Source organism: Dromiciops gliroides, chromosome 2 (assembly GCF_019393635.1).
Source record: "Dromiciops gliroides isolate mDroGli1 chromosome 2, mDroGli1.pri, whole genome shotgun sequence".
Taxonomy (NCBI): Eukaryota; Metazoa; Chordata; class Mammalia; order Microbiotheria; family Microbiotheriidae; genus Dromiciops; species Dromiciops gliroides.
The window spans coordinates 488,595,854-488,616,378 of record NC_057862.1 but is presented as its reverse complement, the minus strand read 5'-3'; the positions used below and the strand labels follow the sequence as shown (position 1 = coordinate 488,616,378).

The 20,525-nt window shown below is 36.6% G+C and overlaps 1 protein-coding gene across 1 annotated transcript; it reads right to left on the bottom strand.

The window, feature by feature from the left end:
• Positions 1 to 16,310: 16,310 nt before the first annotated feature.
• LOC122739170 (olfactory receptor 2AG1-like) lies at positions 16,311 to 17,255 on the bottom strand. Its single transcript, XM_043981009.1, has one exon. The coding sequence runs from the start codon at positions 17,253 to 17,255 to the stop codon at positions 16,311 to 16,313; it is 945 nt and encodes a 314-aa protein (XP_043836944.1).
• Positions 17,256 to 20,525: the final 3,270 nt, after the last annotated feature.

Genomic DNA, 20,525 nt, shown 5'->3' with positions numbered 1-20,525 from the left:
CTTCAGTAAAGAAACATTTCCTCTCAAGGGCTGGGTTCTTTCTCCATAGATACCTCTCTTCTCAATGGCCAAGAATGGCTTTTCTCAGAGAGTATTTGTAGCTATGTTTGAAGGGCATCAGGAGAAAGACATCCTCCAATGATCCAATGTGTAATTCTATCAGGTTGATTGAAAAATTTCTGCAAGTCTCCTTAAGAGGAAAAACAGCACACAAACTTAACACTTCCTTTACAATGGCCAAAGTCTGAAAGGGACATACCCTTTGAAAGATACAAATGGGCCACTTTGAAATTCAAAAAAAGATGATCTCTTACATCTCATTGTATATATTACTTGTCCTTTACAAAATTAAATTTCATAAAGTAGGTTTGGAGGATTCACATAATCAGGGATTACATGATACCCCCCTCCCCGATACACTGACTAGTTATTAGTATATCATCAGTGGTTATGTCAAAACTATGTATGTGACAGGGTTAGTATGCATGTGAAGATGGAGGAATGAGTACATAAAGAAGAAGGGTGGAAAAGTGAAGAGCAGGTGATGTGCAAATGAAAAGTAGATAGTGTGCAGGTCTTGTACATTTCATCAGGTAAGTGATAGCACGTTACTTTAGGAAGAAATCCTTTCCCTTCTGGGACCACAGCTGGAAGGCAGAGAAAAATCCAGGGAGACACCCTTTGTCCTCCCCCTCTGGGAACTTGCCTGAAATGCATCAAGGAGCTCAAAACAAATGTGGAACCAGGAGGACTCTACTCTGCCTTCCCCCAGGGTCCAAGACCAAAGCCCCAGGATTGCCAGGGTATTTTGAGTCCTCTCCTTTCAGAACCTAATAGGTGGTGAGAGGAAGTGGAAAAGAATGTAGGAAAGTGGGAGAGACAAGGCAAAAGAGAGTGAGATACACAGAGATGGGAACAGAAGGAAAAGAGAGATGGGGACAGGGCAGAAAAAGAGAGAGAGAGGAGGAGAAGGAAAGGAGAGTATGGAGAAAGGAAAGGGAAAGTCAGGGAAGAGAAGAGGAGAGAAAAGAGATGAACTAAAGAATGAATAACCAAGAATCTGGATTTCTAGATTCTAGTTTAACCACTTGCAAAAAGCAATCCTTCTTGACCTCTAGCCAGGCCTGAAAGGTAGAGAAGGCAAGGATGGGGTAAAGCCCCCAAACTCTGTAAGTTTCACCAAGGCCAAGCTAAGAGATAAGGGGATTGGGGTGGGAGGCAGAAACAACTAAAAACACTCCAGGCATTTTCACCGACTCTCCCCTATGCATAGAATAAGCTCCTTCATCTCCTGTTGCTGGCTTCCCTGTTTTCATTCAAATTCCAGCTAAGATACCATGTATTACATGAAACCTTTCCTAATCTACTTAATTGTAGTGCCTTCTTCATCTTAAATTTCCAATTTATCCCATGAATATATTGTTTATGCATAGTGATTTGCTTGTTTTCTTCCCCATTAGATTGATTATTCATCAAGAACAAGTATTGTCTTTTATTTTTCTTTGTATCCCTCATATTTAGCACGATGCCTATACTTATTGATGCTTAATAAGTGTTTATTGACTGACTGACTGACTGGACAGTGCCTTCCCCTACATTCTAATCCAAAAGCCTGGATTGTCTAAAGTCTGGATTCCAATATAAAGACTGCATTCCCCTTCATGACCCACCTAGGACCAAATAAGCTAGTTCCTGCATGCTTCAGGAGTTTGGTGTGTGAAAGATAACCGAGGAAGCAAAGGTTTGAGCTTTAGAGCATTTTGATTTATTATTTGTTGTTTTTTTTTTTTTGTGGAGCCATGAGGGTTAAGTGACTTGCCCAGGGTCACACAGCTAGTAAGTGTCAAGTGTCTGAGGCCAGATTTGAACTCAGGTCCTCCTGAAAGGCTAGTGCTTTATCCACTGCACCACCTAGCTGCCCATTTTGATTTATTAAACAATGCATGCCAGTGGCCTATCAAATAAGTGACTAGACCTCTTCCTCAGCTGAGGGCTGGACCCTGAATACCAGGGAAGACAGACTTTAATACATTAAAAACAATTTATCAAATAAGGCCACTTACTTAAAAAAAACACAAGACAATATTAGGTAATCTGATTTCTGTTTTTTGTTTTCTTTTTGTTTTTTTGTTTTTTTTTGCAGGGCAGTGGGGGTTAAGTGACTTACCCAGGGTCACACAGCTAGTAAGTGTCAAGTGTCTGAGGCCAGATTTGAACTCAGGTACTCCTGACTCTAGGGTCACTGTGCCACCTAGCTGCCCCCAGTAATCTTATTTCTAATTGGAGGAAAGATCAGGGACTTTCCAAGTTGGGAGAGGGAGAGTGAATAGCTATAATTTCCTGAATCCAGAAAAAGAGGTGTCACACTTCCCCCAAGTGTCTGTGAACAATCAAAGGAATATGCAAACCACAACTGATTGATCAATAGGGAGCCAGCTTTAAGATAAGACTTATGGGTTGCTTAAGAGATATCATTGTGAGAAAACTCCTTGCAATCTTAGGATCTGACTGGCTTTCTGGTCAATATGATCTAGGTCCTTAGTTAAAGGTCTCTAAACAGCAAATAGAAGTGGTCCAGATTCCAAGACATGTAGGGCTAGGTTTAAACACTGCAATAAGATTTTCTCCCAATTCCCACAATTGAATAAAGTTTTCTCACAAGACAGAAATTGGACTAGATTTATAATCAAGCAGAAAGGGAACTGGCCTAGCTCCAGAATTGATTTATAAGATGGAGTAAGTGTGGTTCACTCAATTGCCTCAATCCTCCAATTTCCTCAATAGGCTTAGGCTCTATGTCAAGGCCAATTTGAAATTTCAGTGGTAGAAGAAGATTATATATGAGCACTTACAACCTCCCTGAGAAGAGGATAAAAACATGATTCAGATGCTATAGCTTTAGAGATATTAAGCTATTTCACTGAGTGAGCCCTAGCATTTGCTTTGGATCATCATGTCTTACTTTTCCATGTAAAATCCCACCATATCATTGTTTTATTTCTGTGGTGATTAATTTATATATTTGATTTATGATTTGGAATGTGAGGTGAGGTGGAAGCTTAGGAAGAAAATACATTTTAAAAATCTTTATACTATTCATGTCAAGCATGAATTGTGTTCATAGAAATAGATATTCTTTATGTATTTTTTTAACAAGGATGAAAGTAAAAATTTACACTTGGGTCCAAAAAGTTAATTTTGCTGGTATATAGTAGGGGTGGCAGGACCTGATTACAGTTTATCCAATAAACTCTTGGTCACAAGTCCTCATATGTAAAATGAAAGGCTTGAACAAACTGTACTTTTAATATCCCTCCTATCTACAATTCGGGTAAAAAGAAGTATATTTTGGAGTGATATAAGAAAAAATATCCTAGTGGTTAGAACTAATCAAAAGTAAAGTGGGCTGCCTCAGCATGGAGTAGATTCTCACTCAGTGATAGCTGAATTTTCTCACTTGTTGAGAAAATTGTAGTAGAAATCCTGTTTAGATATGTATTAAACTATTTGGATACTGAAGTACCACTTCCTGCTCTGAGATACTAATTTTTGTCCTCCCTATAATTTTTTTTTCAGTGAGACAATTGGGGTTAAGTGACTTGCCCAGGGTCACACAGCTAATAAGTGTTAAGTGTCTGAGGCTGGATTTGAACTCAGGTACTCCTGACTCCAGGGCCGGTGCTCTATCCACTGCACCACCTAGCTGCCCCCTATAATTTAAAAATATCCCTTTTTGTTGTCTAATTTTTATGTATCCTCATATTCTGGGTTTTAGGTTTCTTTGCATTCTTCTCTTTATAATTCTTATTTTAACAAATGAAAAAGCCATGAAAAGAGCATTGGTTCTAGAGATGGAGGGCCTGGGTTCAAATCTCTGATGATTAATACCTGTGTGACATTGGGAAAGTTACTTAATCTTCCCATGTTTAACTTTTCTTATCTGCAACAAGGTTATAGTAAGCTAATGGGACAGACAGTGGGTAGAGTACTGACCTGGAGTCAGAAAGACTTGAATTCAAATCAAGCCTCAGATATTTACTAGCTATGTTACCCCGGGAAAGTCACATAATGCTCTTTGCCTCAGTTTCCTCATTTATGAAATGAGTTGGAGAAGAAAATAGCAAACCACCTCAATATGTTTGCCAGTAAAACCCCAAATGTGGTCACAAAGAGTTGGACATGACTGAAACAACTGAAAACCAATAACAATAATGGGGCACATAGATAACAAATATGGTTATATGGGCCAGATCAATATTGCACAAGGCCCTCTTTTGGGCGCAGGCAAAAGGGTACACAATCATGTTTGAAGGCAAAAAACGGGTAGGGGAAGTAAGATTGAATTCAGTACCTTGGAGATCTCAGTGGTAGTCCTCTAATTTTGGATTTTATCATAGTCATTAATGTTTAATAACTAGGAGCCACAGACACATCCTTTGGGGAGAACACATAGGGGAACAGTATCATACAGTGGGAAAATATGTGGGGAAGCAGCATGGTACAGTGGAAAGGGTGATACATTTAAAATCAGAGGATATAAGTTTGAATCTTGGCTCTGTAATCTATTTTGTATAATCCTGGGTGTCATTCACCTCTCTGAGTCTCTATTTTCTCTTTTATAAAATCAAAGAGTTTGACTAGTTGACTTCTAAGGTCCCTTATATCTCTAAGTCTATAATATGATGACCTTCCTGCATGTTGACATCATTCCATAAATCACTGATCTTTGGGGGCAATTCAGCCAAATATCATGTTGCCCACATGAGAATCTGGTGAGAAACACTTATCTTATAGTATTCTGTATTGATCTCTCTCTCTCTCTCTCTCTCTCTCTCTCTCTCTCTCTCTCTCTCTCTCTCTCTCTGGCCCTAGTTGGACCTGTTCAATGTTTTAATTTTTTTATTATTGATTACTTGAAAAAGACTAGTTGGCATGCTTGCCAGATTTGAGTATGACAAATCTGTGAGGGATAACTAATACATTTGAATGATAGAATCAGAATGGAAGTTCTAGATGATGTGATGAATCAAATAAGCAATTTATGTAATAATAAATATAAAACCTAAAAGAGTAATTGTGAAAAAATTTTGAAGCAGAGGCAAGAGTAATGTAAGATGATGATGATTGAAGATGATAATGGATTGATTGATGGATGGATTGATGCTGATTGGAGGAAGATGACGATTGGTTGATGAAAGACTGATTGATGATGAGCAGAATTGAATGAAGAAGATGAGGATTGGTTGACAGTGATGAGGATTGACTGAGGCTGTTGATGGTTGATGGGTAATAATTGATTGGTGGTGATGATGGCTGGGCTATTGTGAAGAAAATTCTTTGTCAAGTGTAAGGTACTATAACAATAATAAATATAAAGCCATACTCTCAGGTAAAGGAAAATACATCACCAAAGTATAGCATAGTGGGCATGTTTGTATGGAAAATTCCTGAAAGTTTCTGTGGAATGCAATTTTTAATATAGACAACATAATATAGTTGTCAAAAAAGTGATCTAAGGATGCATTAAGAAAGATTCAGTGTCGAGAAAAATGGAAGGTGATAGTCTCACTGAACTTTGCCATGGTTATACTATATCTGGAGTATTGAATTATTTTCTGGTTGCCTCAGTTTAGGAACCCCATTGGCAAAGAAAAGATCATTTAAAAGAGGCTGACCAGGATGATGAAATGACTGGTAACTATATCATATAAGGTTCTGTTGAAGGAACTGGGGAGGTTGGACCTAGTTAAAAGAAGGCTTAGGAGAAAAAATGTTAGATGTCTATACATAGCTGAAGAGCTTTTGTGTAGAAGAGGGATGAGATATTCATATATTCATATGCACACACATATATACATATATATACATATACACATACATATATACATATACATCACACATATATACATATGTATACATATATATGTGTGTATATATATACGTATATACATATGTGTGTGTGTGTGTGTGTATATATATATATATATATATATATATATATATATATATATATATATATATATATATATATATATATATATATAAAAGACCCCAAAGGCAAAAGTAGAAGTGTTGTTTGGAAATTTAAATTATGTCTCAATGTAGGAGAAAACTAGCATTTATAGCTGTAAAAGCTATACAGTTTTTTAAGTTTTACAAAGTGCTTTACATACATTGTTATTTGATCGTCAAAGAAACTCTTTGAGGTAGGTGCCATTAATTTCTCCATTTTTTCAGATAAGAAATCTGAAGCTGAGAGAAATCATGAATTATAAGGGACATTATAGGAAGGGACATTAAAGGAGTGCAAACTTCTCACATTAGAGCTAAGGAAATTGAGGAACAGAGGGGGTAAGGGACAGCTCATACATGTTAGAAATGGGATTCAAACCCAAGAACTCCTGATGCCAAGGCACTATACCATGCTGCCTCTGAAAGATCATTCTAACAATGGAGTGGGCTGTTTCAGATGTTAGTGCATTTTTTCGTCTCTAGATGTAATCTAGCAAAGGCTACATAATTAGTTGGAATATGGTCGTGGTGGTTCATGCTTCAGGTGCCTATTAATGATCCACAATGTGCCTTCTGGGTTTGAAACTCTCTGATATAAACTTGAACCCCAACCCTTTTTGTGCTGTGAAAAAGCCTCTGAAAGTGCCAGAAATCTTTTTTTTTTTTGAGGGAGGCAAATACCATAATCTGAAATAATGATCTTCCCCTGAACCGGACCCCATTCCTCTCAGTTTTCTAGCTGTCCTTGCTCAGCCTTCTGTTTAAACTTCTTCTTAGGGCACATCTGCCTCCATATTGACACAGCTCATCCTGCCTCCATAATTATTTATTTACTAATTTTAAAATTAAACTTTATTTTCAGATCCACATTCTTTCCTCCTACCTTCTCCACTGCAATTGAGAAAGCAAAAATTATAAAACCCATATTACAAGTATGTATAGTCAAACAAAGTAAATTCCCAAATTGGCCAAAAAAAGCCCCAATCAGTACTCTGAGTCTATTATCTATTAGAAGTTGGGTAATATGTTTTATCTACAGTCCTTTGAGATTATGGTTGGTAATTGGATTAATAAGAATTTCTAAGTCCATTTCTCTCCAGTTAACAGGGACTTTATGCATAACACTCAGTCTAAGTCTGAGGTAGACTTGTCATTTTATTTCTTACAGGAGCTGTTGCTCAATAAGTAGCTGAGATACATGGTCTGCAAAAAAAAAAAATGGGGGCACAAGGCTCAAACCTGAGCTCCACAGGATTTCAGATGGTCTCCTCAGGCTTCCTTGAGATCTTCTTCAATATCTATAATATCCTTGCTACCTATGTTCAATATTTCTAATATTCTTGCTATCTTCTTCAATATGTATAATATCACATCAGCCACAGTATAGCCCCACATATACCCAATAAACTATGAGATAGAAATTTATAACTCTGTTGATGATTTTACTTGAAAATACTCATCAACCTTATTTTCCATATATTAATTATTTTTCTCCTGAGTGGTGATCAATACCTATATTTCTCAAATTAAATTAGCTCTCTGTTCTCTCAGTTAAATCAGGAGAAGCTGGCAATGAATAGAGAAATTGGGGTGGAAGAGAAAGATCAAGAATCATAATAGCCAACTGATCTGCCAAGAAATCCCTCTCATGGTGTCTTTTATAAGAGTTGAGAATTACTTCTTTTCTACCAAAGCCCATATCCTAAACTCTCTAGGGTGAAAAACAGAAACTTGACGCTTTTTTTTTCTACCACCATATCTGAGGAAGTAGCAACGACTGTTTCTTGGTTGGAAGGGTGGTAAAAATTTGGGTTGAAGATGGATTTGACAATGTGTTGCCTTCACTAATCTCTATAGAGATGCCAAAGATTGATGAAGCACAATATATGTTTCTGAAGGAAGTAACTTCTGTCATAGTCATCCTCATGATAGCTTCTGGGAAGGGTGAGAGAAATAGGCTAATTATCAAATTATGAAATGTTTTTAAACCTATTTTCAGCTTATTTGATAGCATAGAAATGAGATGGGAACTTTTACCACCAGATAAAGACCTTTACTTGACCAATATTTTAGAGGGAACATTCAGTAGTAGTTGACAATAACAAGTTGTTGGCAATAACAAAGCTGCCAACAGTGGATGATAACTGAAGTTGGCAGCTGAGAAGTCTCATTCTGGGTATATAGAAGTAACTGACCAGTTACATTAAGAATAGAGAAATAAAGAATCTCAGTAGGAGTTTAATTAGGGTTTTAGCCACAGAAAAATGATATCATCAAGTTAGAGCTTGAGAGATACTGCCAAGAAGATAAAAATTAGAAAATATTCATCCCCACATTAAATTGTGAACTCTTAGAGGACAATGATTGTTTGTGCTTTCCTTGGGCCTACAGAACTTGGTCCAATGCCTGAAACATAGTAAGTGCTTGCTTAATAAATGCTTATTGACTTGATATGAAAGTTAACTTTCATCACAAATTGAATTGTCTTATGTAGATTCTTGTTTCAGAGAGTTTGAATGAGAACATTTGGGGAACTGATTGACTTAAAGAAAAGATAAATATTTTGCATCAGAAGAAATCAGAATATGAAACCAATTTTTTGAAAAGAAGCAAAAAGATCTATTTTTTCTCACTGGAGGATAAAAATACACTGAGCAAGAACTAAAATATAAGTTTGATAAAATTTGGTGAGTGTTGATATCTCAGGTGTCTGCCATTCTCCATCCTTCTGAAGAGCCCAACATTAATGATGACCTAGAAAACTTCACAAACATTATAAACAGTATTGCAATATTGTGATTAAAAGTAGGTATCTTTTGGGTGAGGACTAATTCCTATTCATTATTCTAAACATTTCATAAACACCAAAAACAAACAGCTGTTTATATACTATTTGGAGGTGAACACTAAGAGACCATGCATTTAGGTAGCACAATGGACAGAGTACTTGGCTTGGAAACAGGAAGAGTCATCTTTGTAAATTCAAAGACAGCCTTAACCACTTACTAGCTGTGTGACCTTGGGCAAGTCACTTAACCCTCTTTGCCCCAGTTCCTCATCTGCAAAATGGGCTGGAGAAGAAAATGACAAAATATTTTAACATCTTTGCTAAGAAAAATGAAAATGGGCTCACAAAGAGTTGAACACAACTGAGATGACTCAACAACAACTAGGAGACCATAGATCCTTCATGCCTCCATAACTTTATCCCATAACATAGGCTTCCTACAGACCGTGATGCCAGCCGCCCTGTGGGATTAACATCCATGAAATGAAGGTACTCATAGGAAAGGCTGGGAGAATGACTCATGGTTTAGGATGAAGTAGGATTATCCTGACTTGATTTCCCAAGTATGACAATTCTCTTGAATGAAAAGTATCCCACCATTTAAGCCTGGCTCAATACAGTTGACTATCTATATGACTCTAGCCTGAAACTGACCTCAAGACAGGGGATCTTTTACCTTTCACTACATAGCTTTGTCTTTATTCTTCTTTTGTGGCAAGTGATCAGTATGAACACAATATTAGATTTTTATCTCATAGGCTAATACTGGAACACATCTGAGCTATTATAATGATACAGATATTGAGCTTTTTAGCCTAGAATTTTAGTCATTTCTATATCCTAAACAATCAAGTAAATATGTATTTAGCCTTTTCATCTACCTGTCACTAGTTATATATTCCTATATAACATTAGGTCCTTTAATGTCTCACAATGGTCTGAGGATCATTAGACAATGAAGTAAAGATTTGTGAAAGCAGGATATAATTCTTTTATTTAGTGAGGTTCATATCATAACTGTTTTCTGTTCTTTCTTAATGGGGAGAATTTCAGCACAGTTAGTTAAAGATGAATGACTTATGGTCTATCTTGCATTTTCTTAAAGAGAAATACACTTTTACTCAGGGTTATTCATTTGAACATGGTTGCTAACTGAAAAGGTTTTATTATAAACACCTTATTTAATAAGCATTATTTATAAATTTATTACTAAATGAATCTATACTCCCTATACCAGAACCTTTTACTACAATTAAAAGGGGGATGATCTTGGGCAGGATCCCACCCAAGTAGGAGACCCTACTTTTGTTTAGAGTAGAAACAGAATCTAGGTGAACTCCTACCCTAAAGCAATGAGCCCATGCTCTTGTAGCCCTCCACTGGAGTTTAGGATGGCCCATCTCATGAAGGGGAAAAACAAATAGAGTGGTATGGATGGAGATGGATTCCTCTGTCCAGATTGCTAGAGGCAACTGAGTTCATGATCAAGCCATGTTCTCAGCAAGAGGAACTGAAGACTTTTAGCCTACCTCCTCATTATTTGTCCAAATGATTTTTGCCTCTCCTTTTTCTAAAGGTATTTATAGCATTCAGTGTTTCTATATTTTGTTTTTTGGTTCCTGAGAAAAACCACTGACTATCAATTTATTGATTAACTTGTGTAATCAATAAATTTATTATTGTTGTTGTTGTTATTGTTATTATTTTGGTGAGGCAATTGGGATTAAGGGACTTCCCTAGGGTCACACAGCTAGTAAGTGTTAAGTGTCTGAGTCCAGATTTGAACTCAGGTCCTCCTGAATCCAGGGCTGGTGCTTTATCCACTGTATCACCTAACTGCCCCATATCACCCACTTTCAAGAAAAACTTGATTAACCTAAAAGGTCAAATCTCATCAATTTAAACTATTGTAGCAGGTCCTATAACCTTGCACACTAATCCTATCACCTGAGAACCTTTGTCTTGGGACTACAATCACATTTCTTAACTTTGGTTAAGGGGGTTTCAGAAGAGATAGTCCAAAGGATCTCAATTTTTATGGTGTTATCAACAATCAGAAGGCATGCCTATGTTGCTTGATATTTTTAATAGCGTTTTATTTTCCCCAATTACACGTAAAGACATTTTTCAACATTTATTTAAAACTTTTTAAGTTCCAAATTGTCTTCTTCCCTTCTTCATTTTCCCATCCCAAAGACAGTAAGCAATTTGATGTTATATATGTACAATCATGTAAACCACTTTTCCATATTAGTCATGTTATTAAAGAAGAAATGGACTAAAAGGGAAACACATGAAAAAATAAAGTGAAAGATAGTATACTTCAATCTTCATTCCAACTCTATCAGTCCTTTCTCAGGATGTGGATAGCATTTTTCATCATGAATCCTTTAAAATTGTCTTGGATCATTGTATTGCTGAGAATAGCTAAGTCATTGATAGTTGCTCATTGTATAATGTTGCTGTTACTGTGTAAAGTGTTCTCCTGGTTCTGCTGACTTCCATCTGCATTAGTTTCTGTAAGTCTTTCCAGGTTTTTCTGAAGTCTGCCAGTTCATCATTTCTTATAGCACAATAGTATTCCTTCACAATCTTATACCACAAGTTGTTCATCTATTCCCCAATTGACGGATATCCCCATAATTACCAATTCTTTGCCACCACAAAAAGTTGCTTTGGATTTTGCTTTGTCATCTTCCTAGTTATGATAAAAGATCGTCAGCTCTCATTCAAGGTTGTCAGTTATCTAGAAAGACCGATGACCCAATTTATTGATTACTTCTAGCCCACTTGGGATTTTGCATCTCAGTTTACCTTACTTTCTACCACAAAATGGCAAACAGCCTGTATGAAGGCATAGAGTTAAGATATGGAATGTCATCTGTGGGGAACAGCAAATAGGCCAATGTAGGTGCATCATCTACTGGAAAAGTATGGAGGGGTCAGATAGTGAAGGACTTAAAATGCCAAACAGAAATGTTATATTTTATTCTGGAGGTAATAGAGTAACTGGAGTTGGAGGGGAAGGGTAGGTGTGTGACATTTTTAGGATTGAAAATTAGGGAAATCATTTTGGCAGCTAAGTAGAGAATGAGTTAGAATGGGGAAATGTTTGAGTTAGAGAAAATAAGTAGAAGACTACTACAATAGTCCAGGTGAGAGGTAATGAAGGCCTGTACAGGGATATCCAGTTTTATTGTACTTTGCTTTATTGTGTTTCACAGATGTTGTGTTTTCTACAAATTGAAGGTTTGTGCCAATCTTGCGCTGAGCAAGTCTATGGGTCCCATATTTACCAATAGCACATGCTCACATCATTTCTCTGTTTCATCTTGGGAATTCTCAAAATATTTCAAACTTTCTCATTATTATTATTATCTGTTATGGTGATCTGTGATCATTGATCTTTGATGTTACTATTTTAATTGTCTTGGGGTTCCAAGAACCATACCTATAGACATTAATGTACTGTTGGCAGAGTTGTGAACCAGCTTCAACCATTCTGTAGAGCAATTTGGAATTATGTCCAAAAGACAATCAAACTATGTGTAACTTTTGATCCAGCAATACCATTAGCAGGTCCATGTCCCAAAAAGATCATAAGAAGGGCAAAAGGACCTACATGTACAAAAATATTTGTAGCAACTCTTTTTTGTGGTGGCAAAGACTTTGAAACTGAGAGGATAGCCATCAGCTGGGGAATGGGTGAACAAGTTGTGGTATATAAATATAATGGAATACTATTGTACTATAAGCAATGTTGAGCCGGCAGATTTCAGAAAAATCTGGAAAGGCTTTCATGAACTGATGTAAAGTGAAGTGAGCAGAATAAGGAAAACATTGGACACAGTAAAAGCAACATTGTATAGTGATCAATTCTGATTCACTTAGCTCTTCTCAGCAATATGATGATGCAAGACAATTCTGAAAGACTCATGATGGAAAATGTTATCCACATCCAGAGAAGGAACTGATGGTATCTGAATGCAGATCAAAACATACTATTTAATTTTATTTTTTCATGTTTTGTTTTTTGCAAAATGTAATATTTTTTGCAAACTGTTTCTTCTCTCATAACATGACTAATATGGGAAATATGTTTTATATGATCACACATATATAACCTATATCAAGTTGCTTACTATCTTAAAGAAGGGGGAAAGAAAGGAGGTAGAAAATTTGTAACTCAAAATTTTATTAAAAATGAGTGTTAAGGGGCAGCTAGATGGCTCAGTGGATAGAGCACCGGCCCTGGAGTCAGGAGTACCTGAGTTCAAATCTGGCCTCAGACACTTAACACTTACTAGCTGTGTGACCCTGGGCAAGTCACTTAACCCCAATTGCCTCACTAAAAAAAAATAAATAAATAAAAATGAGTGTTAAAATTGTCTTTACATGTAATTGGAAAAAAATAAAATACTGCTAAAATTTTTAAAAGAAGTACACCCCAAAATGATAGTGAACTTAATTGATAAATGTATGTGTTCTGACTAGTACACTGGCCTTCTGTTCCTTCTCTCTTTCACACTTCTTGGGTTTCCCTATTCCCTGAGACACAACAATATTGAAATTAGGCTAATTAATAACTGTACAATGGCCTGTAGGTGTTCAAGTGAAAGGAAAAGTTAATCAATGCAGCAAAATTCATTGTTAGTTTATTCTAAGAAATTGCTCCAGTCACCCCAACCTTCACCAACCACCACCCTGTTCAGTCAGGAGCCATGAAAACAGGCAGGACCCTCCACCAAGCAAAAGATTATGAGTTGTTGAAAGCTCAGATGATGGTTAGCGTTTTTTATCAATGAAGTGTTTTTTAAAAAATTAATGTACATTTTTTAGACATAATATTTGAACATTTAATGGACTTAGGTATAGTGTAAACATAACATATAAAAGTTATGCACTGGGAAACCCAAAGATTCATGCGACTCAATTGCATTATTTGCTTTATTATGGTGATCTGGAACTGAACCTGAAATATCTCTGAGATATGCCTGATACTAATGGTTGTAGTTATGTTAGTTGTAATAAGGGAACATATAGGAAGATGTTAAAGTAATTTAAAAAAGCTTAGACACAAGAGTGGGGATATATATATATATATATATATATAGTGTCTAGAATGACATTGAGGTTGGGAACTTGGGTGATAGGGAGGATGCTCATTCCTTCAGCAGCTGGAAAGAAAGGAAAGTTTTTGGTGAAAGATAATGAGCTCTGGTTTGGACATGTTGACATCCAATTTGAGCTGTTCAAAAAGCAGCTGTTAAAGCTGGAGATTGGAATTTAGGAGAGAGGTTAGGGATGAATACATAGATCTGGGAATCATCTGCAGAGAGAAGTTGTTTTAACCCACTGACCTGAAATTGAGATAGTATAAAGAGAAAAGAGAAGAATGTTATTCAGTAGAGAGCCTGGGGTGGGGGTGGGGGAAATCCCCATTGCACTAATTAATATTTCTTCCAAAGTTGATGAAAAACTACATGTGTAAAAAAATGCAGGGTATTTTCCCCCACACCCCGAAGTGAAAGGATTGAAGAACTGTCTCTCTTATCTTCAACTTATTAGGGAAAATGAAGAGTTTTGAAAGGATGAGTGAAGGAAATATTAAAAAAGGAAAATGAAAAGGAAAAAGAAGAGTACTGAGAAGATCTTGAATGAAATATAGTGGTAGGGTTTTGTTATTCTAAGGAGATACTTATCAATCCCTTCTCCATTCTCATCCAATGTGCTTTGAGCTGATTTAATTGGTCATTAGCAGGTAATTTGTTTTATGCTAGGCAAATGAAGCTTGTGCTTTTGAAGAAGATAATGATAATAATACAAAAATATAATAATCATATTGTATTATTATTGTAGCTGCAATTTTTATAATGATTTCAGGCTTGGAAAGTACTTTACATATATTATTTAATCCTCACAAAAACCCAGGGATGTAATTGCTTTTGTTATTCCCATTTTACAGATAAGAAAACAGTTAAATTACTTTCCCAAGGTCAAATAATTAGTATGTGTCTTGGGCTAGATTTTAACTCATGTCTTCTTGACTCCAAATTCATTGGTCCTTCTGCTGACTTTGAAGGACATTCTACTGACCTTGGAAGGAGAGGAGGAAATGCAACAGGTTTGACCTAGTAGAGAAACTTGCTCCAGGCTCTCCCTCATAGTGATATTCCAAAGTTAGGAATTACATTCTTTAAAACTATTTTATGGGGGGGCAGCTAGGTGGCAAAGTGGATAGAGCACTGGCCCTGGATTCAGGAGGACCTGAGTTCAAATCCCGCCTCAGGTGCTTGACACTTACTAGCTGTGTGACCCTGGGCAAGTCACTTAACCCCCATTGCCCCGCAAAAAAAAACAAACCCAAAAAACTGTTTTATGGACCCACATAACTCCATTTAGCATAGGGAGTATTTTTACAGTGTATAGCATAGCTAAATACCAACTTCTCCAGACATATAGGCCTTTATATTGACTGAATATGAATAGTACCTCCATCAATTCCCATAATGATTCCAGGCATCTAACTTTCCCTCCTCACCCTAACTTCCAAGTGTCACTCAAATAATTATCCGGGCCAAGCTCTTTTTTTATACTTTGACAGTTCTGTATTCTCATCGATGTGGGAGAGTAACCCTTCTATGCCTATCCACCTTATAGAACTCATTTCATGTCCTGAAAATCTTGGAAGGAAGTTTACCTGTGTTTTTTTTTTAAACTCTTGACATTGCAGAGACATCAACACAACAATGTCCATAGCTTATTCCTTGCTGTCACTATGTGACTGCCCATATTTTTTTTCTAGTCATGCATATCTCCTTATAGCAGCTTTAGTCTTCTGAATAGCTCTCCATTTCGAGCATGTAACTTCCTGTTTATGCTCCATACACTGTTTTCTATCACTCAATGGGTGATCCTCAACTTTATTTGATAAAAGTAAAAACTCTTTAACATAGTTAACCAAAAGTGTATTTCCTCTGGAAATAGTGGATTTACCCTTCCTTAACATTTTCAAGTAGATGCTGAATGGACTTGTGGGAGAAGTTATTCTATAGGAGATGTTGTTCACATAGATTGCTAAGTTGTTATTTGTTGTCTTTGAAAAATCATGAAGATTGAGAGAAGTGTTAAAAGACTGGAGAGGGACACATTTTATGTTAGTTTTCAAAATTGGAAAAGTATATTCTTCAAACCATAGGCTGCAGATTTTGACTACAATTCCTTAAAAAATTATAAAATGCATTATGAAGTGTGAATTTTGTTACCTGGGTACCATTATTGCCAGGAATTGAGAAGTGAAATATTTTGTATCTCTCTAGAATTTCCCTTATGTTGCTCCTTCCATAAAATGACCTCATATATAAATGCTGCAGTGTTGCAGTAAGAATAAAAGGGAAAATTTAATTATGGTGCCCTCTGAGACATTCCAGACAGGTGGAAATAATCCTAGAAAGAATTTTCTAGTTATTGGTTCTCAACTGGAAGATCTAGCAAAGACCTGTCTAGGGTTCTACAATTTTGGTGCTGAGGGGCCTTTTCCTAGCACCTTCTTCAGGGCTCCTGATACGTCCTTGTTCCTTAGGCTATAGATCAGGGGGTTCAGGGTTGGAGTAATGACAGTATAGAGCACAGAGAGAATATTGTCTTGCCGAGGGTTGTGGTAGGCACTGGGAAGGACATACATGAACACAGCAGCTCCATAGTAGAGCCCAACTACTGTCAGATGGGATGAGCAGGTAAGGAGAGCTTTCTGTCTCCCCTGTGTTGAAGGCATGCGAAACACAGCATTCAAAACTAGTACATAGGAGGTAAGGATAGCAAAGAGGGGGATGAGGAGGAATGTCACACCCATTGTGTACACTATGAATTGGTACTTTGTGGTGTCAGCACATGCCAACTTCAGCACTGGAGGGATCTCACAGAGCATGTGGCTTATCTCCCGGGCTCTACAGAAAGGGAAGTGCATAGTGTATATGGTATGCACAAGGGAATTCAAAGATGCCACGAGCCAACATGTGGCCACCATGGACCAGCAAACTTTTGGTCTCATGAAGACCATATAGTTCAGAGGATATTGAATGGCCACATAACGATCATATGCCATAAAGGCCAAGAGGGTATCTTCGGCACCTCCAATTGTTAGTAGCAAGAACATCTGAAATCCACAGCCTGAAAAAGAGATAGTGCTCTGTCCGTGTAAGTAATCAATTAGTGTTTTGGGGGAAATGATAGTTGTAAAGAGCAGATCCATAAGGGAGAGCTGGCTGAGCAAGAAGTACATAGGTACATGGAGCCGCCTGTCCACGGCAATCAACAGGAGCAGAAGGCTATTGCTGGTCAAGGCCACCAGGGAGAGGAATGTGATTGTGGCACAAACCAGTCCAGGGGACTTACTGTCCTGGAGAATTCCAATGAGGAAGAAACTGCTCTCCAAGGTGGTGTTCCAGAGTTTCATTGCGCTGCTTCTTTTTCCCTGGATCAAAACTGTAAATATATGATATTATAAGCCACTAAAAGTCAGTAGGTGGTAAGCCAATGGGGTCAGAGCCTTCCCATTGACCAGTTGGACTCATACCAACAATTATTGAGCTTACTTTCTGATAAAAGTATTTCCCCTCTAACAATTGACAAAGATGACCATCACATTGAGCCAGTGAAAGTATGATGAATTAATTTAAACTATGTACATAAATAAAGACCTCTATACAGAACTATTTTAGACTACAAACCCGTATAAAAACTATTAAACTATCTGCAGTAATGTGACAGGATAATTCTTTTAGATTTTCTTCATACTTTTACTTTTCTTGGATTTTAAAATTCTTGCTTTTGTTTTTAAGATTTATTGTCTTCTACCTAAAGATAATAGATTTATGTATATCATAGAGCTTTATGTAAATTTATTACATATTTGTAATTGAGAAGGTCAATTATGTAGGGATGTTAGGTTGAAATTTGAAAAGAGGTGGTAAGGAGAACAAAACTAAATAGATACAATTAGGATTTGTTTCTGTCCTATAATGTTATGAATTTATGTTTTTATGTTGCATCCCTTTTATTCTGTTTTTGCTTTCTCCTAAAACAAATGGTAGGGATTTATCTGAGAATGGAACAGGAAGAACAACAGTTGTGAGAGAAAGAGGCACTGAAGTTCAAGGTCAGAGAGAAAAGGCTTCCAGAACCCGTGATAGCAGTATCTTTTTTTTTTTTCTGATGCCTTCTGACATTTCATGATGGAGTATCTATGGTCAGAAAAGATTGAATATGCCTGACAATGACAAGACAGCCAGGACTGAGTTCCATTCCCAGTGTATGAGTAGAGACCCTGAGTTCAACTAGAATATAAACTTATGACCTCCATATTTTCATCGCTTCTTCCAGGGCAGTTATTTCCATTGAATGGTTTGCTAACATATTGGGTATTTTTGGAAATGGTCCAAGGGGTTCATACTAAAAATTCTCTGTGAGCAGCTAATAATTGACCAATTTGTTGCAAATATATTTTCTTCAGTGGCAACAAGCATGTGTATGTTTGAAACTTTATAGGTTTGTTTTTTCAGTGATTCAAAACTGTCATTATTATGTTCACAATAACTTTTTTTGTGCAGCAGTTACCTCAGATTTGACCCTTTCTGACTAAATGCAACATGTTCTTCGCATTTCATAATCTGTCATCAAATTATTTCCAAACCACCACAAAGGTTAACCAACTTTCAAGTCATTATTTAAGTAAAGATATTGTTTGTATTAAATAAAATTTGTAAAACAGTCTAATATGAAGTTTTACAGGTAATAATATGAATATGAGGTCTTGCTAGAATAATTTTTTTACAGAATGTTCCACATAAAATAGTCATAATTATTTTGTAAATGTAATTTTATATTTAAAGTTTTCAAATTACAGGTAGAGTAAATTTTCATAATTTATGAATATAATTATAGAGTATAAATTTAAAAATTTTGGGGCAAAAGTTATTGTAGTTATTGTAAGCACTAAACAAATATTTTGAATACTATATTATATTACCTCACTGATTCACAACACAGGTAATAAATTAGCTTTTATCTTTAATCTTTTCCTTTCCCACTCTTTCCATCATCTAGCTCTTAGTGAGACCCATCTTCTTGCAAATAACACAGAGTCCACAGAATCCCTGGCCTTTCTTTCTTTTCTTTTGGCGAGGCAATTGTGGTTAAGTGACTTGCCCAGGGTCACACAGCTAGCAAGTGTCAAGTGTCTGAGGCTGGATTTGAACTCAGGTCCTCCTGACTCCAGGGCCGGTACTCTATCCACTGTGCCACCTAGCTGCCTCTCCCTGGCCTTTCTTTACAATACCAGCTTTATTTTCACTTATTCCATTACATCACTGATCCAGATGGGATAATACTTGCTTCTTATTACCACTTTCAGGCACTTCCTCTACTTTCCTGACTAAGTAATCTCTCCTCCTTTGAGGTTCACTCAAACCATATCTACCACCCAATCAAAATTCTGGTAACCACTGGCAAATGATCTCCAAGACACTTCCCTTCTTTCCAGCATGAGTTCAGTGCCTGATTTCCTGTCTTTCTCTACTCCTCAATTCCTGCTCTCATATTAGGGGATGTAGACATGCACATTGATACTCTCTCAGCCACCCTATCCTCTATTTTAATGTAGCCTAGGATAACACCACTTTTTTTTCTCCGTCATTTTTCACAATTCACTAATGTTGACCTTGTATTAAGATAAAAACAAGAGTGTACTAGACAGCTAAGTGACATTCTAGATAAAGCACTGGAATTAGAATCAGGAAGACCTGAAATCAAACTACCTAAGAGGCTTCCTGGCTTAATAACCCTGGGCAATTCAATTAAACTTTTATCTTCCGTTTCCTCATTTCATCTTAAAATTAGGGGATGGGGGGGGGCAGTTAATAACAGTGCTTATATCACAGAGTTGATGTGAGGATGAAATGAGATGACGTGTAAAAATGCTTTGCAAACTTGAAGCATTCTATAAATTCTAGATAAAAAGCTCAGATTCTTTTTAAATGAAATGTTGCCTAGGCATGCATCTCCCAAAGTTATCATCCCACGCAATTCAATAGTTCTTGAAATAATAATAGTAATCATCATCATAATAGTTAACATTTATATAATGCTTTAAGATTTACAAAGTTCTATATATGTACACACATATACATACATATATATAGGCATAGAATTGGGCAAAATTATATATATACATATATACATGCATATATATACACACACATATACACATATATACACATATACATACATACATACATATATATATACATATATATATATAAAATATCATTTGATCCTCTCATCAACCCTGTGAGGTAGTTACTATTATTATAATTACCATGTTACACATCAGGAAACAGGCAGAAAGTTCAGTGACTTATTCAGGGCTCCAGAATTGTAAATGTCTATTGCAGGATTTGAACTCAAATCCTACAGACAACAATTCTATCCATTGCATCAACTAGCTACTCAGAGTGGAAAGTTGAGTAGGTTGGGTTGTGGGGAATGGGAGTAAGGGATTGGGCAATGGAATAGCAAGAACAATGAATTTTGAATGATAACAGGTGGCTGTGGGGAATGGGGCATTGGGGAATGTGTTAATCATTGAGGAATGAGTTCAGATAGGTTGTCAACATCCACAGGGGTTTAGCTTTAGGGTGGAGTCCTCTCAAGTCCTTAGGCAGTTCAG